We start from the raw sequence: 25128 nt of genomic DNA on the forward strand, positions 1-25128 counted from the left end.
CTTCCCATTGACAATAGATGGGCTGAAATCTCAACTGTATTTTTCTCATTTCTCAATTCCATTCCAGTTGTCGTGGCAGGGTGGGGTGAGGTACTTTTCTACTTAGAGAGAATGACCGGGGTAAAGTCCGACAGAGATCCAAGTGCTAACTGTTGGACTATTTACCACAGTCTCCATTATGTTATTATGGAGACATTTAAGTGTTTAAAGCATGAGGTGAATTTGGAATGCTGTAACTTACACCTGCGGTATTAGTAAATTAAATTGCTTTTAAATCAATATGCATTAGCCGCATAAGATGAGGCTTTGATTTTTTTTTGTGTTGCTCTAAACCGCTATTACACAATGATTTGATTGTTATTTCTACTTTCAATATAGCGATACCTGAAGTGCCTGTATTTAAAGCTGAGAGGTATGTGAGTGGCTTTGGCCTTCAAACAGGTAAAATCAACACTCTGGTCTACAATAACCATCCATACCGGGCGTTCCCAGTGCTGCTGATGGAGATTGTGCCCTGGTACCTTCGACTTTATATTCACACACTTACCATCACCACTAAGGGCAAAGAGAATAAACCAAGTAAGGCCATCCTGTTTTTCCTCCCTTCCCTTCCCATCCCTGCTCTCTTTTTTTTTCCCTTTCTCTTACCAGCCACCTTTCTCCCTCCTCTGATGGAGTGAATATCTGTTCCTCAGCCTCTGTAATCAGAATTGTTGTTTGTACTACCCTGAGATGGTGCTGTTGAGCCACGAGAGGTTGTAGTTCCCATGGCTCCACCAACAGCCAACCAGTGGAACAGTAGCTCAGAAACATGTGACAGTTAATACGAGGTGGGAACAAAGGTGTTCCGCCCAGTGAAATTAATTTGCAAAGCGCTGTAGTTCTTCTAATGAGCATCTAATTTGTTTTTGATTCACACAAAAGTTCTGCCTCTGTTTTCCTACCTAATAGAGCATTCTAACTGTATTTTGTTATGGCTAACTGCTCTGGTTATCCATAAAATATGAGAGATTTGCCTAATTTGACTGATATGCTACATTTATTTATAGCGCAAGGGGTGAAAATGAAAATTTCCCTTCCTCCAACCCGAGTGTCAACAACATAAAAAATTTCTTGGTTAATGATTGTTGCTGGAAAAAACAGCATTAATTAGACATTCCTGCTATCCTATTTGCATTACACTACTACTGTTTTCACAATAAACTTTGCTATAAGCAATTGGCTACATCATAACAATTTCTCATGCCCTGCCATGTTTGATGACAGGTTATATCCATTACCAGCCGGCCAGAGACAGAGAGTGCCCTCATCTACTGGAAATGCTGATTCAGTTGCCTGCTAAATCTGTCACCAAGATTGGCATCGAGTTTGAGAGAGCACTGTTGAAGTGGACTGAGTACCCCCCTGATCCCAACCATGGCTTCTACGTGGGGTAAGGAGCTAGAAATGCAGTGACATCTGGGTACTGTTCAGCTCGGTTTGTGTTCGGGCTGTAAATTAAATTTAGGAACAAGAGAAGGGAAAAATAAAATGCAGATCCACAAGGTTTGATGTTCGATGAGGGGACGTATGAGGCTGCGTGTATTTGATTAAATCAGAATTTCGATTTAGTTTAGATTACAGTGTGGAAGCAGGTCCTTCGGCCCAACAAGTCCACACCGACCTGACCCTGCACATCTTTGGATGGTGGGAGGAAACCGGAGCACCCGGAGGAAACCCACGCAGACACGGGGAGAACGTGCAAACTCCACACGGTCAGTCGCCTGAGGCGGGAATTGAACCCAGGTCTCTGGCGCTGTGAGGCAGCAGTGCTAACCACTGTGCCACTGTGCCGCCCACGGTGTTTTCTTCAGCTGAGCATCCTATGAATGCCATTTCCAGATGGAACAAAAAGCAGAAAGAAAGCTTATACCATCCCCAAGTGACAGGGAGCAGCTGTCTGTCTAAAGGTGGTGCTGTAGCATGTTAAATAAAGTATTATTGAGTGACAGAGAAAATGAGGAGAAAGTGAGGACTGCAGATGCTGGAGATTAGAGTCGAAGAGTGTGGTGTTGGAAAAGCACAGCAGGTCAGGCAGCATCTGAGGAGCAGGAGAATCAACGTTCTGGGAGGCTTCTGTCTGAAATGTCGACTCTCCTGCTCCTCTGATGCTGCCTGACCTTATCTGGAATCCCTTTGTCAAATGGAAACTAGGTCAGATGCCACCTGAAATGTTACATTCATTTTGGAAAGATCTATTTGGTCTTTGAGTGCTTGCTTAGCTTTACCAGACAATATTGGGGTTTAAAGGATTATGTTATGACAAACAGTTGTATACACCTTTCCTAAATTGAATGGATTGAGGTGGACTTAATCAATGCTTTTAAAATAATCTGTGTTTGATGTTTAATAAGTGAACCATCTCTGTCTTGACAAGTACAGAACAAGTGATTAAAATATTAGTGCTCAATCAACTTTCTCCTAAATAGCTGTGAATGCAGGAAGGTCAAATGAAATTTTCAAGACTGAGATCAACAGGGGTTATTTCATTGGGATTTTGGAACAATGGCTTTGTAGAATCATGATCTACATTAGATGAGGGGCTGAATGGCCTCTTCTTGTTTCTCTATTTCTAAAGTGTTAGAGTAGGAAAGGATGCCAGGAGAGTACAAAGCAACCTAAACTAGACCACTTGTAACTTATTATCCCGGGGGCTCTTGATTGCTGAAGTATGTTAATGTTGTACAGGTCCTTTATCAAAGCTGTTCATTTTCACTTCCTGTGGGAGTGAAGTAATTTTTAGTAATTCTGATTTGCTGCCTACAAATTGACTGAGGCCAAGAGTAATGCTTGGCCTAAACTCCGTGGATATGTGTGATTGTACATTCATTAGTAATGTGTCACACTGGCTTTGCACAAGCAGTGTGTTCTCTTTCCAGAGCGATATATGTAAGATCATGTCATGAATGCATATAGTCTGGCTCTTGCTTAGAAAACATTTTTTTTTCTATATAAACATTAAATGTTTCTCACTTAACATACACGTTTAGTTATTGCATTTCTATCAAAATACTTTACTATCTGAAAACAGTAAAACTGAAGAGATTGAGAATGTATAAACTAAAACCGAAAAAAACAAGAAAACTGCTGCAAGTACTTAATCACTAATACAAAAATTAAAACAAATGAATCTCTTTAAAGGTTTTGCAAAAGAAGTCTGTCTCCTTACTAATTAAATGTTTAATGTCAAGGTAAAGGTTAAAATGCAGGTAAAGGTTAATTTACAGTGACACGATGAGATAGAGCCACATGAGCATACAAAATTGGCGTAGGATTGGGCTGCTTGGTCCTGCTGTACCTTTTGCAATGAACATGGCCGATCTGAGTATAGTCTTAACTCTACTGTCATGCCTGTAATACCCCATCCCCCTCAATAACCTCAAGTCACTTGTCAATCAAATCTGTCTTTCTCGGTCTTGATGTGGAGGTGCCGTTGTTGGACTGGGGTGGACAATATTAAAAATCTCATAACACCAGATTATAATCCACCAGGTTTATTTGGTAGCTACCTGACGAAGGAGCAGCGCTTCAAAAGCTTGTACTTCCAAATAAACTTGTTGGACTATACTCCGATGTTATGTGGTTTTGAATGTATTGAATAATCCAGTCTCCATGAAGTCTAAGGAAGAGAATTCTAATTGTTTATTTGGAATGCTTATTCCAAATACTTCTCTGCAAAAAAAATTCCTCCTGATCTTCATCTTAAATGAGAAGCATTTATTTATAATCAGTGCCTTCCTTGTTCTGGATTCTATTATGAGGAAATGCATCTACTAGAGTTCCCTCAAGGTCTTATGTTTCATTAAGATGACCTCTCATTCAACTCCAGTAAGTATAGGCTAACACAGCTTACCTTTTTCTCACAAGATGGTCCCTCCATCCCAGGAATCAGCTGGCATGGTGGCAATGTCTCTGGACTAATAATGCAGAGCCCCAGGGATATGAGTTCAAATCCAGGATTTGAATTCAATAAAAAAAAAGGGAATTTAAAATAGCTAGTCTGAAGATGACTGTCGATTGTCATAAAAATCCATCTGGTTCATTAATTTCTTTGGGGAAGGAGACTTTGCTCTGGGTCTGGAATCAGATCTGTGTGCCTTAATTGCCTTCTAAATTGGCCAAGCCAATCATTCAGGTTATGGGCAATAAATGCTGACCCCTTTTTAAAAAAAAATAGTAAGGAGAGACTAAAAATTCCCACCCCCAGGTGTGAATTGATTCCATTGACTTTTGTCTTTTAATGTAACTTTTACATGAAGAGAGTGTTGCTGAACAAAGAGACCTTGGAATGCAGGTTCACAGCTCCTTGAAAGTGGAGTCGCAGGTATATCGGATAGTGAAGAAGGCGTTTGGTATGCTTTCTTTTATATTGGTCAGAATATTGAGTACAGGGGTTGGGAGGTCATGTTGCGGCTGTACAGGACATTGGTTAGGCCACTGTTGGAATATTGCGTACAATTCTGGCCTCCTTCTTATCGGAAGGTTGTTGTGAAACTTGAAAGGGTTCAGAAAAGGTTTACAAGGATGTTGCCAGGGTTGGAGGATTTGAGCTATAGGGAGAGGTTGAATAGGCTGGGGCTGTTTTCCCTGGAGTATCTGAGGCTGAGGGGTGACCTTATAGAGGTTTATAAAATCATGAGAGGCATGGATAGGATAAATAGACAAGATCTTTTTCCTGGGTTGGGAGAGTCCAGAACTAGAGAGCGTAGGTTTAGGGTGAGAGGGGAAAGATATAAAAGAGACCTATGGGGCAACTTTTTCATGAAGAGGGTGGTGCATGTATGGAATGAGGTGCCAGATGAAGTGGTGGAGGCTGGTACAATTGCAACATTGAAAAGGTATTTGGATGGGTATATGAATAGGATAGGTTTGGAGGGATATGGGCCACGTGCTGGCAAATAGGAGTAGATTGGGTTGGGATATCTGGTCGGCATGGACAGGTTGGACCGAAGAGTCCGTTCCATGCTGTACATTTCTATGGCAGTTAGACTTGATGTTTTTATACAGTTTTGATTCCTGTGCAGTGCACACAGATTTCTGCTGCTGAAAGGGCAATTCACAGGTTTGATCATTTGACATATCTTGAATCTTAAGATTTCTGGAAATCATTTGGTGGTGTTAGAAGATAGAACAGCAAAGTACAGGCCCTTTGTCCCTCGATGTTGTGCTGACCTTTTATCCTACTCTAAGATCAAACTGTCCTACATACCCTTCATTTTGCTATCATCCATGTGCCTATCCAAGAGTTGTTTAACTGTACTTACTGTATCTGATTCTGCTACCACTGCTGGCCGTGTATTTCACACACCCACCATTCTCTGTGTAAAGAACCTACCTCTGACATTTCCCCTAAACCTCCTTCCAATCACCTTAAAATTATGTCCCCTTGTGATAGCCATTTCTGTCCTGGGAAAAAGTCTCTGGCTATCCACTCTATCTATGCCTCTCATCATCTTGTACACCTCTATCAAGTCACCTCTCATCCTTCTTCGCTCCAATGAGAAAAGCCCTAGCTCCCTCAATACTTTTCTCATAAGACAATGCCCTCCAATCCAGGTAGCATCCTGGTAAATCTCCTCTGCACCCTCTGTAAAGCTTCCACATCTTACAATAATGAGGCAACCAGAGCTGAACACAATAATCTAAGTGTGGTCTAACCAGGGCTCTATAGAGCTGCAGCATAACCCCGCGGCTCTTCGACTCAATCCCCTGTTAATGAAAGCCAACACACCATATGCCGCCTTAACAGCCCCATCAACTTGGGTGGCAACTTTGAGGGATCTATGGACCTGGACCCCAAGATCCGTCTTCCTCTACACTGCTAAGAATGTCACAACTGAATAGCTGGAGGTATGTGGAAGCAGTGTGTGAAGGTTCCATCACCGAAAGAATGAAGTTTGGTGTCTGGATATTCAGCATGTGCCCTGGTTATTAGAGCCTGTTGCTGGCTTAGTGGTGGCGTCATGGTGCACCGAGTGGTAGAAGGCTGATGAATGTGAAATATCGCATGAAGGTGCATTCACTGACCATGACAACCCACTTGCAATCATTTCAAAAGGAATTGGATAAACAGTTGGAAAGAGAAAGTTTACAGAGTTATGTGGAGAAGGCCTGGGAGTGAGACCAGCCAAGTTATTCTTGGAAAGGCATACTGGGTTCAATGGTCTCTTGTGCTGAAACCATTCTATGATCCTGTAATTAAATGAATGATGGGGTCAGACAGCAGTAACTGATCTTTTTGGCTACCTGCCTCTGATCCCTTCTGAAGGTGGTTCTTTTTTAAAAATTATTTTTTATAGGATATGGGCATAACCAGTGTTTGTTGCCCGTTCCTTGAGAAAGTGATTATGAGCAACTGCTTTCTTGAATTCATGCACTTCATGCTGTTTAGGTATATCCACGGTGCCTTGAGGGCTTCTGACGTCTTGCAGAGGCATGGTGTGTTTCCGCTTTTCATTTCTACTACAGAGTTCCACATCAAAAGAGATGGAGCCCTGTGCCTTGGTGTTCCACTTCCCTGCAATAAAATCCTGCAGCAGTCTTCTATCATTCAGTGACCTTCACTTTAGGAGGGACGCACTTCCATTAAGAATAGAAAGGCTGTCTGCTCAATGTGTAGTCAGCAAATACTGCTTGACACCTTGCTGAGTGCTCTACAGTTAGCTAAATCTGGAGGATGCATTATATGCATACTGCAAACTTACACCGGGGTGCTCATTGTGGCTGGCTGTGACTTTCAAGTCCATTCTTTTCCAAAATAAAAAAAGTGAAAATGAACAGGGTAACTAAAGAAAATAAAGCGGAAGACTAATTGTATCAGACTCTGAACGTTAATTGTTTCTCTCTCTACAAATATTGCCAGACCTGCTGAGTTTCTTCTGTATTTCCTGCTTTTATTTCAGACCTTCAGCATCTGCAGTGTTGAGCTTTTGGATGAACTGAGTCTTGTCAGCTTCCCAAGCAAACAGACTTTGTTTATCTTCACCTGCAATTTGTAGATAATTAGAAAACATAAGCCTTCTAATTAATGAGAGAGAGAGAGAGAAACAGACAGAGCAACATAGACATATTCAAAAGCTAATTGCAAAATCCTGAATTTAAAATTTGCGAAGATATGTACCAAGACACAATCTGTTTTTCTACAAGTACTGCTCACTCTGTTTTGATACTGCCAGAATGCAAAAGGCACCAGTGAGTCAAAGCTCACTTTTTTTTAATATTCTCTCATGCAATGTTGGTAAGGCCAGCACCTGTTGTTCATCCCTAGTTGCCCTTCTAAAGATGGTAATGAGCCGAATCCTCGAACGACTGCAGTTCATCGGGTGTACATATAGGATGTGTTGGCAAGAGAGTTCAGGATACTGATACAATGCCAGTCAAGGAACAGAGATACAGTCCCCAGTCCATATGGTGTATGGCTTGCAGTTCACATAAGTCTGCTACCTTTGTCCACCTGGGTGTTAGAGGTCCTGGGTTGGAAGGTGCTGCTAAGGACCTTTGTTTCAATTGTCCCTTCCAGTTCTGCTAAGCTTCAGGCTTTCCCTTCACTCTCTTCCATGTATTTCCAAACTTTAGAATTGCTACTACATTACTTCCAAACCCCAGGAGCATCTGCCTAAATATTACCAAAGCACAGAACTGCCTCCAGTTGAGTCAAGTCTGATGGGTTCCTTCCAGTGCTGCCAAATAAAAATAATCTGTATCTACCTGCTTTAGGAATGACAAATCTATGTGGAAGAAAAGGCAACTTTTCTTTTCCCTGAATTTGGCAGTTTTGACCCTTATTCTCTAATCTCGAGTCAGAATAAAATCTGGAATTCCCTGCAATAAAAATGTCATTTGACTTATTTAATCGCTGAGTAAGGCCCTTGATAATTTGTGACATAGTTGGTATGTGGCAGTGTGTCCTCCCATTGGCAGTGATTGTTGATACGTGTGCTCTCCTTGAATGATTAGAAGTCTCATGTCTAGCTTGTGTTTGTTGCATTCTATGCGTCGCACAGTGTTACAGATAAAAATGCTTAAAACAAAGACAACTGAGTATTCTGTCTCATTGTCCTGAGCTGAACCCTGACATTGGCAACTGATTTACTAATTTCTAACTTCAGTGGTATAAATGCAGCTGAACTTACTTAGTATGGGATACTTGAACAGTAATTTTAAAGGGGCAAGACAGGGTAGCAGTTAAATAGGACACATTGTGCTGACTATATCAGTGCTGTGTTCCCTCTTTCTTACTGGCTTCTGTTGTTTGTAGCTCCTCTGTGCTGAGTGCTCTGGTGCCAAGCAGAATAAACATGGAAATGAACACCACTAAACTCACACCTCTTTTCACCAGACTGTAAGTATAAGGGATTCAAATTGTTTTGTGATCCTTGTGCTTCTTGCCTCTGTCCAGTTGAAAAAGAGATCTTGTGAGATATGAGGAGCTTTTTAAAAATAAAGTTAAAAATAAAGTGTTAGGGTTCGAGTGTTGGGGAAAAAATAGCAATGAGCTGGTTACTGTGAGCTCGGGGGGAGTTTGCTGTGGGTGTTTGGGGAGTTTAACAACATGTCACAGAGCTGATTTGTCTTCAGTATAAACAATCCTGAGATGTTCCTTTCTGGTAGTTTAGAGAATACACCATTTTATAAAAACAGTCTCATTGTATTCTGTAATACAATACATGATTCAGTTGCTAAGTTATAGCAATGTATAATCTCTCTTGCCCCTTTAACAAAGGGTTAACGATCCAGACGCCCAGGTTACTGTTTTCGGGACAAGTGTAAAGATCCCCCCCCACAGCAGCTGGTGAAATTTACATTTCATTCAGAAATCTGGAATTGAAAATTAATCTCTGTGACTGTGACCATGAATTGTGATAAAATCCCCACTGTTTCACTAGTGACCTTACTCAATCTGGTCGGCATATAATTCCAGACTGACAGTGATGTTGGCTCGTAGCTGCCCTCTGAAACTGGCCAAATAAGCCACTCAATTTGAGGGCAATTAGGGATGAACAGTGAGAACTGGCCTTGCTGGTGACACGCTGGCTTTGTTCCCATTTCCTTTAAAGATAGCTTTGCATGTATAATGACATACAGCATCTGGAGTGAGAGGACTTTCCCCTCAGGTTTCCTTTGCTCCTACAATTGCCCAGAATATGTTGATACTTTTTCATAAATATTACAGCAGCTCTGGAGATAATGTAGAGATCAGTTGTAGACTGTTAGTTTTAAAGGGATCATTTCTTATCACCTGTGAAATGTACATTTTTGTTGCAGGTTTACATCCATTGATGCCTCAGTTTACTTTGTCAGACTGTACACTGAGGCCTTGCTGGTGAATTTGCCCACGCCTGATTTCAGCATGCCCTACAATGTCATTTGCCTCACCTGTACTGTGGTGGCAGTTGGCTACGGCTCCTTCTACAATCTCCTCACAAGGACCTTCCAGATCGTTGAGCCCAGTGGTGGGGTAGCGAAGAAGATTGCTAACGTGATTCGCAGATTGCGTGGAGTCCCACCCATCTGAAATAGTCACATTAACTAAAACCGCACTACCAAACCAGTGGCTGCTCCTGGGCTGGGCGAACTGCCTTTTAACAACAATGTCTTTACTGCAGTTTTAACTTTGGATGAATTAAGAGCTGATGATCCTCCCGAGCCCAACGTGATGTTACCTGAACTTGCAGACGATCTGGAAATCTTTGATATGCTGTGCAACCTACTGTATTAAGCAGGTCGACCTGTTTGTTATAGACTGTTGGCAAAGTCTGTTGAAGATTAGTAGCATGAGTGAAATGGACAAAATTTTGTCTGCGGACTGGGAAAATAAAAGCCACTGCAAAGTGGTAAACTGGGAAATGTGGTGTGCTTGCATTGCTGGGAGTTACCTTAATCTGGTGTCATGTAAAATGGCTTTAATCTCCTGTATGTACCATTTTAACTCTACTAATTCATTTTAGGGGTCAGATTTACAAATGAATGTCACTGGTGTGTAATAAGTTTTGACCCATCATTTCCTGGTGTGCACAACCTTGTTCCCCTGCTGCTAGCCCCAGTCCCCCCACCACACTGTTTTGTCCTATTGGTCTCACTCTGATTTGAATTAATGACTGGGCAACCTGACAGCAGACACCACCATAGAGCCACTCGGTCAATTACACTGTAACAGAGAGCTCCCTGTCTCGCGACTGATCAGCTTGCAACAGGCATACAATTCAGAGCAACAGTTAACTTTGAGTCCTTTGTTTAAACAATGACCTTGATGTTGACCAAGTTTTAAGATTGGATTGAATTTTTTTCACTGACACCAAATTCCTGAAAGGGTTACGAAGCTTAAATCTCCCATTTGCTGAGGAGCATATGTAGAGCTCATTTATGGACCTCCATTTCACTGTCTGACCTCCAACTCGAGCAAGGGGAGGCTCCCAATCCAGTCCACAACCCTGACTTTCAGCTCTGATCTACACAAATTTTCCTTCAATTCCCAATCTTCCTGCATCTTGAAATGGACTCCAGACTTCAAATCTTCACGTCTCTAGCTTTAAATAACCCTGTCTCCAGGCCCAGCAACAAGCTCCTGACCTGTTGGGGAGGAGCTCATTCTCCAGGTCAAATTTCTTGTTCCAAGGAATTCAATCTCCTCTTTTCTAATCTCAGGCTCCTTCAAGCTACTAGTTTTCAAACTACAGTGAAGTAAGTTCTGTAATGATTTTGAAATTTTATCTTTAAAAAATAATTGTTGCTGAGATCTGACATGGATTACAGTTCCCCAAGAAAGGCTATAACAGTGGTGAAACTATTGTTCCTCACTGAAGTTACTGTAATTTTTATCATTCAGTATCTTTTGTTCTGTGGTGAGTAACTGGATTTGAGATGAATATCATGAACAGGCACATGTCTCCCCAAAAACACTTTATGATGAGTTAATGCATAAGTAAAATTTGTCTGCTCTCTTCCTCTTCCTGCTACTGTCTCGGTTTATTTTTCAGAATTGTTTTTATTAAGGCCATCAAATTTGATGGCTACCACTATCATTAGTAAACTGCCTGTGAAAATTATTGCGAGATACGCAAATCGAGGGGAGCCAAATGGATAATTATAGTCCTTGGGGATTATGAGTTTAAAGTGATTCATTTCCTAAATGAGCATCAACCGTTGTGAAAACCTAAGCAAAATGTCAGGATTGATTTCTTTTAAAAGTGTAATATGGTTCAGAAAGACAGGCCTTCCAGGAATACAATGTACAACAACAGTACCTTGCATTTATGTAGTTATTGTTAAGTAAGAAATGCATCACAGTGCATTGTTGGAAAGTGAGGCAAAGTTTGAAAACTGTGGTTGGTGGGTAAGAGATTTAAACAGGAATTTTTTTACCATACCTGTCAAACAAAACAAGCACTAAAAATACTATCTTGGGTGCCTTCTTATCACTGAAACCCAAAATCTGTATTTTCAACATGAACAGGAAAACTGTGGACATTTATAAACTGTACATCTTATGCTCAGCAGTCTACTTAGCATACAGGTTATTAAACGGGGTGGCAGAGTCCTTCAGAACATTGTTTCCTTTGTGAAGAATTTAATTTCCTTCCTTTCATGATAGCCTGATCACCAGTTGAACAGTATTGAACAATAACCAATTCAAATTCCAAGTTGTCTTTCCCAAAAAACGGCACACATCGTTAGAATCTTTGTTGGATCCATGGCATCCAGACTGTGTTGAATGCAACTAACAAAAATGTCTGCAATAATTGTGAATTTGCTTGTGCATTGGGATCTAGCACGGTGGCTCAGTGGTTAGCACTGCTGCCTCACAGCACCAGGGTCCCAGGTTCAATTCCCGCCTTGGGTGATTGTGCAAACTCCACACAGACATTCTCCCCGTGACTGTGTGGGTTTCCTCCCACAATCGAAAGATGTGCAGGTCAGGTGAATTGGCTGTGCTAAATTGCCCATAGAATTAGGTGTATTAGAGGGAAATGGGTTTGGGTGGGTTACTCTTCGGGAGTGTCGGTGTGGATTGGTTGGTGAAAGTTTTTTTTAAAAACATGATTTAATGCTGGTTCAGTCTCCCCAGAAGTTTTGGTTTCCAACTCTGTTCCCTTTTTCACTCAATGTGTCTCAGAAACTCCAAGCTTTGCACACGGAGACTTGATGTGCCAATGGCCTGCTTTTGTGCCTTGCATTTTGCTGGTCATATTGGGCATTGAAGTTAAATCGGCGCCACTGTCACTGTTAGTACCTGAACATTATCAGCCACCTCTGATAGTATCTGACATAGGACAAGAGGTATTTGAGATAGTGAGCTGCCACAAACTTTCATTTGCGTATACTATGTCCAGGGCCTGTTTATCATTGGCAGAGGATAGACTTTTGAAAAGCCTTTACAGAAAAGGCATTTATCTTAGTTAACAAGATAGTACAGCTGGCATTGCTAGTCAGGATTAAGTATTAGGACCCTTGGGAGTTGTATAGAATAACTCTGTTCTCTACAGATATGTGTACACACCTCTACTGTATCCACCCAAATACTGAGAGACCATCAGATTGAGTCAAGTTCAATGTAGCACAAAAAATAAGGATTAAGTGGAGAATGTGGGCATGAGCTAATCATATCAACTCCTTTCGAACCTTATACAACATCTCCAGCCCATAGTTAACCATCATACAATAGGTAGCCCCCTGTACCCACGGGAGATACGTTCCAAGACCTACCACAGATGCCCGAAACTGTGGATGCTGGTAAACCCATTCATTTAAATGGAAAACACACCTCCCAGGCAGCTTCCTGGTCCCTGGTTCTGGAATGTTCCATGTAATACATTCAGACTGCGGGTAACTGAAACCATGGTAACTGAATCAATGGATACAGCAGTTGCCCTGTAATGATTTCGCATTCACTAATACTCCGTGTCCCCCAAATTATCTCTTCAGACTCGGGAGAATGGTAGGTCTTCCACTTGAGGATTGTTGACTGAGATTTTGATCCATGGATCCTTTCTTCCCGGGAGGATTGTTTATCCCTTGCAGAGGATGTTCTTCCTTTAGATCTTGTCATTGAGCAATTAGCCTGTAAATCTGACACAGAAAAGCTTTTTCCTGGTAACTAACAACATCATCTGGAGGTCTTTTAATCTTCTGGATGTCCGTCATGGAACGAGCTATTCTATTGTCCTCTTGAAGTAGAGTTGTTTTTTCCCTCTGAGGATCTGCCTGAGAGTTTTTTCTGGTTTCTGCTTCCAGCCCAATTTAAATAGCTTTCTCCAAGGTTAAATCTTCTTTGGAATCTGACAAAATTTTGTTTAAAAATCCAGCAATAATTTGGTTTGTAATACATTCTATTTCACATTCGCAGTTTCCCACCACTGAAGCCATCATGTTAACTTGCTCAGCTTCAGTGTTTAATTTTGAGGCAGTGCCTCCAAGATATCCCGCCTTGTGCGTTCAGTATTATTTGTGTCTGAACTCAAATCTCATATCAATGATCTTAATTGTTAATGTTATAAAAACCATTTTAAAACAATAACATTTCAATACTGCTTGTAATCTTTTGTTCTTTAAGCTTATATTCTTGCATTCAAAAACTCTGTTTTGAACTTCTGCACCTATATAGTTTGCTAGAGTCTGTATGGTGCTTTCTTTGTTGTAAGTCTTTCCAAAACTGTATTGCTCTAATACTGTTAAATTCTTCAATAAGAGCTTTGACTTGTATAAATTAGCTGTTTTGTGGTAATTTACTGTTTTCAGTCTCTTAAAGTGTGTTGTTTTGCAATAGTGTAAATCCGCTTACTGCTTAATGATCTAAATGTTTTTCTCTTGAGTTGTCCACTTTCCTGCAGTCAATGTGGGCTTTTTCCTTCTTTTCCTGGGCAAAACTAATGTTTCCTGACTTTCAGGATCTAAACCACAATGCAATTTCTTCTGTAAAAATTTTAAGATAAAGTTCTGTTCTTAAGGCAGGTATTTGCTTCTTATTGCATTGCTATTTGTGGGACTGTGGTGTACATTTGGCTGCCACATTCCCTATGTTTGAACAGTGACTTTAGTTGTATTTTACTGGTTGTGAAACATTTTGGGATGTCCTAAAATCATAAAATGTGCCATATAAATATGTGGCCTGCCTCCTTTTTTTCCTCTTTCCATTTCTTTCATTGTGAAAGAAAAATCTGACTGTGTATAGTTGAGTTTGTTGAAAATTTGATAAGCTATCAGTATAGATGGGAGTACGGAGCAAATATATCCTTAAATGTCCACCACTACTTGCTTACTGCCATTCCTAATAATCTGTCCACCCAGTCGCTGTCTTTGGGCTACATCTCCACTTACCCACCCATCATAACCATCCCTCCCATTCCCCTGCCCATCCCCAAACTCTTATCATCTGTTTAAATACCTTCTCCATGCTACTGTTGGTCCTGAAGAAAGGTCTCTGGTCTTCAAACGTTAATTCTGTTTCCTCTCCAAAGATACTGGCAAACCTGCTGAGTTACTCAAGCAATTTCTGTTTGTGTTTATTCTAGTGCAAAAGCTACACAAGGCACTAGTCAGACTGCAGCTTGAATACTGTGAGCAGTTTTGAGCCTCTTTACTGAAGAAAGATATGCTGGCATTGGAGGCAATCCAGAGGCTGAGCAATTGTTGCTTGATAGCATTGTTGCTTGCTGATACCTTCCATCAATTTACTGATGATCGAGAGTAGATTGATGTGGCCTTAATTGGGCAGGTTGGATTTGTCTTGCATTTTGAGTACAGAACGTACCTGGGCAAATTTTCACATTGTAGGATAGATGCTGGTGTTGTAACTGGACTGGGAGAGCTTGACTAGGGGAGTGGCAAGTTCTGGGGTGCAGGTCTTTGGTGCTATTGCCAGAAAGTTGTTAAGGCCCATAGCCTTTGCAGTATCCAGTGTCTCCAACTATTTCTTGATATCACATGGAGTGGATCAAATTGGCTGGAGATTGATATCTGTAATGCTGGGGACTACTGGACGATGCCAAGATGGATCATCCATTTGGCACTTCTGGCTGAAGATGGTTGCCAATGCTTTAGGCTTATCTTTTACAATAATGTGTTGGGATTTTCAATCATTGAAGGTGGGGATATATGTGGAGTAACTTCCTCTAAGAAGTTGTTCAATTGTCTACCATCATTTGTGACTGGATGTAGCAGGTCTACAGAGCTTAGACCTGCTCTGTCAATCATTGCAGCTTATGCTGTTTGGCACATATGTAGTCCTGTTTGGTGATTTCACCAGGTTGATGTCTCATTTTTAGATATGTCTGGTGCTGCACCCAGCATGCCCTCCTGCACTCTCCATTGAATGAGGGTTTATCCCATGGTTTGATGGTAATGGTTGAGTGTGCCAGGCTGTGAGGTTGAAAATTCAGCTGGAGTTACAATTCTGCTGCTGTTGATTTCCCACTGTGCTTGGTGAATGTCTAGTCTTGAGTTGCTAGATCTGTTCGAGGTCTTTCCTATTTAGCACAGTGATAGTGCCACACAACATGATGGAGGATATTCTCAATGTGAAGGCTGGACTTCACCTCCACAAAGACTGTATGGTAGTCCCTCTTACTGATACTACCACAGACAGATGTACCTGCAGCTGGAAAATTGTTAAGGATGATATCAAGTATGTTTTTCTTCGTATGGTTCCCTCACCCCTGCTGCAGACATAGTCTGGCAAGACAGGATGTCAGGGAAGTTAAATGCTCCTCCTGTCGAATGTGGGAGGTAAGGGTCACTACTAGTGTCCCCACTGACTTCATCTGCGGGAAGTGCAGCCAAATCCAGCTCCTCGGAAACCACGTTAGGGAACTGGAGCTTGCTGGATTTGGATCATTCGGAGGCAGAGGGGGGTAATTGAGAAGAGTCACACAGAGGTAGTCACACCTCAGGTCCCGGAAAAAGGTAGATGGGTTTACAGTCAGGGAACAGAAAGGGAACTGGCAGAAAGTGCAGGGATTCCCTGTGGCTGTTCCTCTTAACAAGAAGTCCACCTGTTTTGGATACCGTTGAGGGGTGGGGGGGGATCTTACCAGGGGTAAGCTGTGGGGGCACGGGTCTCTGGCACAGAGTCTGTTCCTGTTGCTCAGAAGGGAAGGGGGCAGAGGAACAGAGCATTAGTCATTGGGGACTCCATAGTTAGGGGGACAGGTAGGAGGTTCTGTGGGAACAAGAGACTTGCGGTTGCTATGTCTCCTCCCAGGTTCCTGGGTCTGTGATGTCTCGGATTGCGTTTTCGGGATCCTTAAGGGAGAGGGGGAACAGCCCCAAGTTGTGGTCCACATTGAAATCAATGACATAGGTAGGAAAGGGATGAGGATGTAGGGCAGAAATTCAAGGAGATAGGGTGGAAGCTGGTATTTCTGGATTGTTACCAGTGCCATGTGCTAGCGAGGCGAGGAATATGGAGAGTGAGCAGTTGAACAAGTGGCTACAGGGATGGTACAGGAGGGAGGGATTCTGATACCTGCATAATTGGCACTCATTCTAGGGTCGGTGGGACCTCTACAAACAGTATGGTCTAAACTTGAACCACAGGTGTACCAGTATCCTTTGGGGGTTGGGTGGGGGAGGTGGAATGGAGCTTGCTAATCCTCTTTGGGATGGTTTAAGCTAACTCAGCAGGGGGATTGGAATCTGAGTTGTAGCTGCAGTATGCAGGAGGTTGAGAATAGGGAGGTCGTAAATGAGGTTTCAAGATCGCAAGAGTGTACTGGAAAGCAGGAAGATGGTTTGAAGTGTGTCTGCTTCAATGCCAGGAGAATCCGGAATAAGGTGGGTTAATTTGAAGCATGGATTGGTACCTGGGATTTCGATGTTGTGGCCATTTTGGAGACGTGGATAGAGCAGTGTTGTTGCAACTTCTAGGATTTAGATGTTTCAGTAAGAACAGGGAAAGGGGTAAAAGAAGGGGAGGTTGTGGCATTGTTGGTTAAGGACAGTATTACGGCAGCAGAAAGGACGTTTGATGAGAACTCATCTACTGAGGTAGTATGGGCTAAGGTTGGAAACAGAAAAGGAGAGTTCACCCTATTGGGAGATTTCTATAGACCTACAAAAAGTTCCAGAGATGTAGAGGAAAGGAGTGTAAAGATGACTCTGGATAGGAGCAAAAGTAACAGGGTAGTTATTATGGGGGCTTTTAACTTTCCAAATATTGACTGGGAATTCTGCAGTTCGAGTACTTTAGATGGGTCAGTTTTTGTCCAATGTATGCAGGAGGGTTTCTTTACAGAATATCCACGTAGGCCAAAAAATGGGCGAGGCCACATTGGATTTGGTACTGGGTAATGAACCCGGCCAGGTGTTAGATTTGGAGGTAAGTGAGCATTTTGGTGATAGTGACCATAATTCAGTTACGTTTACTTTAATGATGGAAAGGGATAGGTATACACTGCAGGGCAAGAGTTATAGCTGGGCGAAAGGCAATTGTGATGCAATTAGGCAAGATTTAAGATGCTTTGGATGGGGAAGGAAACTGCAGGGAATGGGCACAATTGAAATGTGGCGCTTATTCAAGGAACAGCTACTGTGTGTCCTTGATAAGTGTGTACCGGTCAGGCAGGGAGGAAGTGGTCAAGCAAGGGAATAGTGGTTTATGAAAGAAGTTGAATCTCTCGTCAAGCGGAAGAAAGAGACTTATGTAAAGGTGAAGGTCAGTTTAGGGCAATAGACAATAGGTGCAGGAGTAGGCCATTCGGCCCTTCGAGCCTGCACCGCCATTCAATATTATCATGGCTGATCATTCCTAATCAGTATCCTCTTCCTGCCTTATCTCCATAATCCTTGATTCCACTATCTTTGAGAGCTCTATCCAACTCTTTCTTAAATGAATCCAGAGACTGGGCCTCCACTGCCCTCTGGGGCAGAGCATTCCACACAGCCACCACTCTCTGGGTGAAGAAGTTTCTCCTCATCTCTGTCCTAAATGGTCTACCCTGTATTTTTAAGCTGTGTCCTCTGGTTCGGCACTCACCCATCAGCAGAAACATGTTTCCTGCTGCCAGAGTGTCCAATCCTTTAATAATCTTATATGTCTCAATCAGATCCCCTCTCAGTCTTCTAAACTCAAGGGTATACAAGGCCAGTTGCTCCAGTCTTTCAGTGTAAGGTAATCCCGCCATTCCAGGAATTGACCTCGTGAACCTACGCTGCACTCCCTCAATAGCCAGAATGTCTTTCCTCAAATTTGGAGACCAGAACTGCACACAGTACTCCAGGTGTGGTCTCACCAGGGCCCTGTACAGCTGCAGAAGCACCTCTTTGCTTCTATACTCAATTCCTCGCTTGAGGGCGCTTGAGAGTTGCAGGTTAGCCAAGAAAGACCTAAAGTGAGAGCTAAGAAGAGCCAGGAGAGGATATGAGAAGTCTTTGGCAGATAGGCTCAAGGAAAACCCTAAGGCTTTCTATAGGTATTTCAGGAATAAAAGAATGACTAGGGTAAGATTAGGGCCAGTTAAGGACAATAGTGGGAAGTGTTGTGTGGAATCCAAGGAGATATGAGAGGTGCTAAAAGCAAATATTCACAGTAGACAAAGACAATGTTGTTGAGGAGAATACTGAGATAAAGGCTACCAGACTAATGGAATTGAAGTTCATAAGGAGGAGGTGTTAGCAAATTTGGAAAGTGTGAAAATAGATATGTCCCCTGGGCCAGATGGGATTTACCTGAGGATTTCCTGCGACACCATGGATGAGATTGTAGATCCTTGTTCAAGAAGAGGAGTAGAGATACCCCTAGTAATTAAAGACCAGTGAGCCTTACTTCAGTTGTGGATAAAGTGTTGGAATGGATTGTAAGAGAGAAGATTTATAATCATCTAGAAAGGAATAATTTGATATTGAATAGTCAACTAGGTTTTGTGAAGGGTAGGTCATGCCTCACAAACTTTATTGAGTTCTTTGAGAAGGTGACCAAACAGGTCGATTAGGGTAAAGCGGTTCTTGTGTATATAGAGATCAGTAAAGCATTTAATAAGGTTATCCATGGTAGGCTATTGCACAAAATATGGAGACATGGGATTGAGGGTGATTTAGAGTCATAGAGATGTACAGCATGGAAACAAACCCTTCGATCCAACCCGTCCATGCCGACCAGATATCCCAACCCAATCTAGTTGCACCTGCCAGCACCCGGCCCACTTCCCTCCAAACCCTCCCTATTCATAATACTCATCCAATGCCTTTTAAATGTTGCAATTGTACCAGCCTCCACCACTTCCTTTGGCAGCTCATTTCATACACATACCACCCTCTGTGTGAAAACGTTGCCCCTTACGTCTCTTTTATATATATTTCCCCTCTCACCCTAAACCTATGTCCTCTAGTTCTAGAGTCTAGTCTCTAGACTCCCCCACCCCAGGGAAAAGACTTTGTCTATTTATCCTATCCGTGCCCCTCATAATTTTGTAAACCTCCATAAGGTCACCCCTCAGCCTCTGACGCTCCAGGGAAAACAGTCCCAGCCTGTTCAGCCTCTCCCCATAGCTCAATTCCTCCAACCTTGGCAACAACCTTGGAAATCTTTTCTGAACCCTTTCAAGTTTCACAACATCTTTCTGATAGGAAGGAGACCAGAATTGCACGCAGTATTACAACAGTGGCCTAACCAGTGACCTGTACAGCCACAATATGACCTCCCAACTCCTGTACTCGATACTCTGACCAATAAAGGAAAGCATAGCAAACGCCTTCTTCACTATCCTATCTACCTGCGACTCCACTTCCAAGGAGCTATGAACCTGCACTCCAAAGTCTCTTTGTTCAACAACACTCCCCAGGACCTTATAAATCCTGCTAAGATTTGCTTTCCCAAAATGCAGCACCTCACATTTATCTGAATTCAACTCCATTTGCCACTCATCAGCCGGTCTGATCAAGATCCTGTTGTAATCTGAGGTAACCTTCTTCGCTGTCCACTACACCTCCAATTTTGCCTAGTATGGAGGGAAGGTCTTATGAGGAAAGGCTGAGGGACTTGTGGCTGTTTTCGTTAGAGAGAAGAAGACTGAAAGGTGACTTAATTGAGACTTACAAGATGATCAGAGGTTTAATTTGGGTAGACAGTGAGAGCCTTTTTCTTCAGATGGTGATGGAGAGTACATAGGTTTGAATTGACGGGTGACAGATATAGGACAGATGTCAGAGGTAGGTTCTTTACTCCGAGTAGTAAGGGCATGGAAAGCCCTGTCTGCAACATTAGTAGACTCACCACCTTTAAGGGCATTTAAATGGTCATTGGATAGACATATGGGTGATATATGGAATAGTATAGGCTAGTTGGGCTTCAGATTGGATTTGTAGGACAGTGTAACATCGAGGGTTGAAAGGCCTGTACTGCGCTATAATGCTGTATATCGCAGGATGGTGATGGTGTCTGACATTATCTGTAATGCATGACTCTATGCGTCTGACTGAGTCAAGCTGTTGCTTAAAGACTGCACAAGACAGTTTTCCCAATTTTGGTATTAGCTCCCAGAATTGTGGCATGGAGGCACAGTGGTTAGCATTGCTGTTTCCCAGTGCCAGGGACCCAGATTACATTCCAGTGGTTAGCACTGCTGCTTCACAGTGCTAGGGACCCAGATTAGATTCCAGCCTTGGGTTCCTATGTGGACATTGCCTGTTTTTCCTGTCTCTGTATGGTATTCCTCTGGCTGCTATAGTTTCCTCCCACAGTCCAACCTTGCGCACTTTAGGTTGATTGGCCATTGGAAATTGCCCCATGGTATCCAGGGATGTGCAGGTTAGGTGGTACATATGGGTTTACGAGCCTGGGGTGAGTCTATGTGCGATGCTCTTTGGAGGATTAGTGCAGACTCAATAAGCCGAGTGGTATCTGTCTGCACTGTGGTTATTCTATGATTCTATTTTAGTAATAATGACTGTGTAGAGTCAACAGGGCTGTTTTTTGCTGTTGTCATATCTGGTGTCTAGGTTGATGCGAGGTTGTTTGTCCGGTTTAATTTCTTGCTTGTGACTTCCTAGGGATTCCTAGGCCATTTCCAAAGGAAGTTGAGAGCCAACCATATTGCTGGGTCTGGAGTCACATATAGGCCAGATCTGGTGAGGAAGGAAGGTTTTCATCTGTAAAGGACATTTAGTGAACTAGATGGGTTTGCTTTTTTTGCCCTAACAATGGTTTCATGGTCTCCAGTCGATTAATGATTCAAATTTCATTTTCTGCTATGGCAGGATTTGAACCTGGGTCCCCAGACTATTAGTTGGGCAGGATTAAAAATCTCATGATAATACAATGAGGCCTCTTCTTGTGATGGCCCATCAAAGTGATGTTTGCTGCTGAATACAGACCATGGTAAGAAGTTGTGCCTGAGGGAAGGCTGTTGTACTGGCTCTGATTAATCAGGAGAATATCCTGCACTTTGTGCCTGCCATGGGTGTATTTGGAAGAATTTACTGCCTGGCCATAGCAAGAACATACCACCTGCGACTATCAATTCCCAGCATGGGATTCAAATCGAGAATTTTTAGTTTAAAAGTGGGATCTGAACCTAGGTCATCACACCATTAACCTGGATTACTAGACCAGTAACCACACCATTATACCGCCACATCCCTACCCTGCTAGTAACACTAAATCTATGACCTTTGATTGCTGACCCACTTGCCAATGGAAACAGTTTCTGCTGACCAACAAAAACTCCCTTGTCTTCAATATCTGTTAAATCCTTCATTAATCTTTCCTATTCTAAAGAAAGCAATCCTAGCCTTGACAGTCTCTCCCTAAGACTAAAATCCTTCATCCCAATACATGATGTCTTCAACCTGAAGACACTAGCATTTCTTGACCGTTTTTTGTAGTCAGTCCATTTGTGCGAGACCATTGTTCACCTCATTGAAACCAGCTGTCTTGCAGGTCAATATCTTAATTGTTGATTTTTCTTTGTTCCTTTCCATAACCACTTTAAACCTGATTACATTATGATCACCAATACTCTGAAACACATTCCACGTGCCTCACTTCAAACCCTAGGACCAGACGCAACACCTTCGGATTAGAAGTAGACTAATTAAGAATGTTCTCTTGTACATATTTAGCAAAGAGCTTTGTCTTTACCTTTTAAAGTGATTTCGTTTGATAGTTTTACATTTCAGTCATTAAATTCTGCTAGTATTCCTTCACAACCATTTACCAGTTTTATTGAAGTTTGTTCATGAATTTGCAACTCCGTCTCATTACATAAAGTCTCAATCAACATTTAGCCCTAGTCCAAAATCAGTGAAACTGGTTATCTGATCAGATTACTTACAGTGTGGAAACAGGCCCTTCAGCGCAACAAGTCCACACCAACACTCCGAAGCGCAACCCACCCAGACCCATTCCCCTACACCTAACATTACGGGCAATTTAGTATGGCCAATTCACCTAACCTGCACATTTTTGGACTGTAGGAGGAAACCGGAGCACCCGGAGGAAACCCACGCAGACACGGGGAGAATGTGCAAACTCCACACAGTCAGTCGCCTGAGGTGGTAATTGAACCTGGGTCTCTGGTGCTATGAGGCAGCAGTGCTAACCACTGTGCCACCCACGACAGTTATTTCATTGCAATTTGTATAAGCTTAATGTACACCAATTCTCTGCTGTGTTTGCATATTGACATTTTGACAGTGACTGCATATCAAAAGTATTTAATAGCTTGTGCACTATAACTCCTGTCATCGGCCAGAGATGTGGTTGTATATTCAGTCGGCAGTGCAGCCCTGAGACATATGTGACTTCTCCTGAGACCTGTCTGGAGGCAAGAGTGAAATTGCGTCTACACATGTGCAAGAAATACTCCGAGTACTAAGGTACCTCGTATGTAAAATATTATGTGGTGGTTAGGGAGATCAACCCTGGTTCACTGGAGAGTGCTGGAGAGCATCCAGGAGCAACATCAGGCATACCTACAAATGAGGAGTCAATCTGGTGAAGCCACCAAACAGGACTACTTGTATGTCAAACAGCATAAGCAGCTGTGTGATCCCATTACAAATGGATCAGCTATGCAGTCCTCCATATCTAGTCATGAATGGTTGTAGACAAATAAACAACTCATTGGAAGATAAGGCTCCACAAATGTCCCCATCCTCAATGAACAACGAACCAAGAAAATTTATAGCTTAGGAACAGGCCCTTCGGCCCTGCAAGCCCAAACCAATCCAAATCCACTGTCTAAACCTGTCGTTCAATTCCTAAGCACCTGTATCCTTCTGCTCTCCACCTACTCATGCATCTGTCCAGACGCATCTTAAATGTATCTACCGTGCCTGCCTCTACTACCTCTGCTGGCAACGCGTTCCAGGCACCTACCACCCTCTTTGTAAAGTACTTGCTGTGTGTATCCACCTTAAACTTTTCACCTCTCATCTTGAAAGGGCGACCTCATTATTGAATCCTTCACTCTGGGGAAAAGCTTGTCTCTATCCACCCTGTCTATATCCTTCATGATTTTTTAAACCTCAATCAGGTCCTCCCTCAATCTCCTTTTTTCTAATGAAAACAATCCTAACCTACTCAACCTCTCCTCATAGCCTAGCACCTTCCATATCAGGCAATATCCTCGTAAACCTTCTCTGCACCCTCTCCAAAGCGTCCACATCCTTTTGGTAATGTGGCAACCAGAACTGTACACAGTATTCTAAATGCGGCTGAACCAACATTGTGTACAATTTTAACATGACCCGCCAACTCTTATACTCAATACCCTGTCCGATGAAGGCAAGCATACCATATATCTTCTTGATCACTCTATCCACCTGTGCAGCCACCCTCAGGGTACAATGGACCTGAACTCCCAGATCTCTCTGCTTATCAACTTTCCTCAAGGCTCTTCTGTTTACTGTATAATTCATTCTAGAATTAGACTTCCCAAAATGCATCACTTCACATTTGCCTGGATTGAACTCCATCTGCCACTTCTCTGCCCAATTCTCCAGTCTATCTATATTCTCCTGTATTCTTTGACAGTCCCCTATCCTTTCTGCTACTCCATCAATCTTCGTGTCATCTGCAAACTTACTGATCAGACCAACACTGCCCTCTTCCAGATCATTTCTGTATATTACAAACAACAGTGGCCCCAGCACTGACCCCTGTGGAACACCAGCGGTTACCTTTCTCCATTTTGAGAAATTTCCTTCAACTACTACACTCTGTCTCCTGTTGCTCAACCAGTTCTTTATCCACCTAGCTAGAACATCCTGCAAACTATGTGACTTCACTTTCTCCATTATTTTACCATGGGGAACCTTATCAAACACCTTACTAAACTCCATGTATATGACAGTAAACAGCCCTTCCTTCATCTATCAACTTGGTCACTTCCTCAAAGAACTCTATTTTTGGTAAGGCATGATCTCCCGCGCACAAAAGCATGTTGCCTATCACTGATAAGCCCATTCTTTACTAAATATAAATAGATTTTATCCCTCAGTACCTTCTCCAGAAACTGTCCCACCACTGACGTCAGGCTCACTGGTCTGTAGTTACCCAGAATATCCCTACTACCCTTCTTGTACAGGGTGACAAAATGAGCAACCCTCCAGTCCTCCAGCACTTCATCTGTATTTAAGGATGCTACAAAGATACCTGTCAGAGAACAGAGAACATAGAACATAGAAGAATACAGCGCAGTACAGGCCCTTTGGCCCTCGATGTTGCGCCGAACGAAGCCCACCTAACCTATACTAACCCACTATCCTCCATATACCTATCCAATGCCCGCTTAAATGCCCATAAAGAGGGAGAGTCCACCACTGCTGCTGGCAGGGCATTCCATGAACTTACGACTCGCTGAGTGAAGAACCTACCCCTAACTTCAGTCCTATATCTACCCCCCTTAATTTAAAGCTATTGAACTTACGACTCGCTGAGTGAAGAACCTACCCCTAACTTCAGTCCTATATCTACCCCCCCTTAATTTAAAGCTATGCCCCCTTGTAATACCCGACTCCATACGCGGGAAAAGGTTCACACTGTCAACCCTATCTAACCCCCTAATCATCTTGTACACCTCAATCAAGTCACCCCTAAACCTTCTTTTCTCTAATGAAAACAGCCCCAAGTGTCTCAGTCTTTCCTCATACGATCTT

General features: G+C 42.6%; 1 protein-coding gene across 1 annotated transcript in view; it reads left to right on the forward strand.

The window, feature by feature from the left end:
* pigt (phosphatidylinositol glycan anchor biosynthesis, class T) overlaps window positions 1-10987 on the forward strand; it is a 38006-nt gene extending 27019 nt beyond the window's left edge. The window contains exons 9-12 of the mRNA XM_043676995.1: window positions 379-579; window positions 1267-1432; window positions 8297-8380; window positions 9304-10987. Coding sequence (XP_043532930.1) covers window positions 379-579; window positions 1267-1432; window positions 8297-8380; window positions 9304-9553 — 701 coding nt within the window. The 3' untranslated portion in view covers window positions 9554-10987. The remainder of the gene's footprint in view (window positions 1-378; window positions 580-1266; window positions 1433-8296; window positions 8381-9303) is intronic.
* The last annotated feature ends 14141 nt before the right edge of the window (window positions 10988-25128 follow it).

The sequence above is a fragment of the Chiloscyllium plagiosum genome, chromosome 35, assembly GCF_004010195.1.
Source record: "Chiloscyllium plagiosum isolate BGI_BamShark_2017 chromosome 35, ASM401019v2, whole genome shotgun sequence".
Taxonomy (NCBI): Eukaryota; Metazoa; Chordata; class Chondrichthyes; order Orectolobiformes; family Hemiscylliidae; genus Chiloscyllium; species Chiloscyllium plagiosum.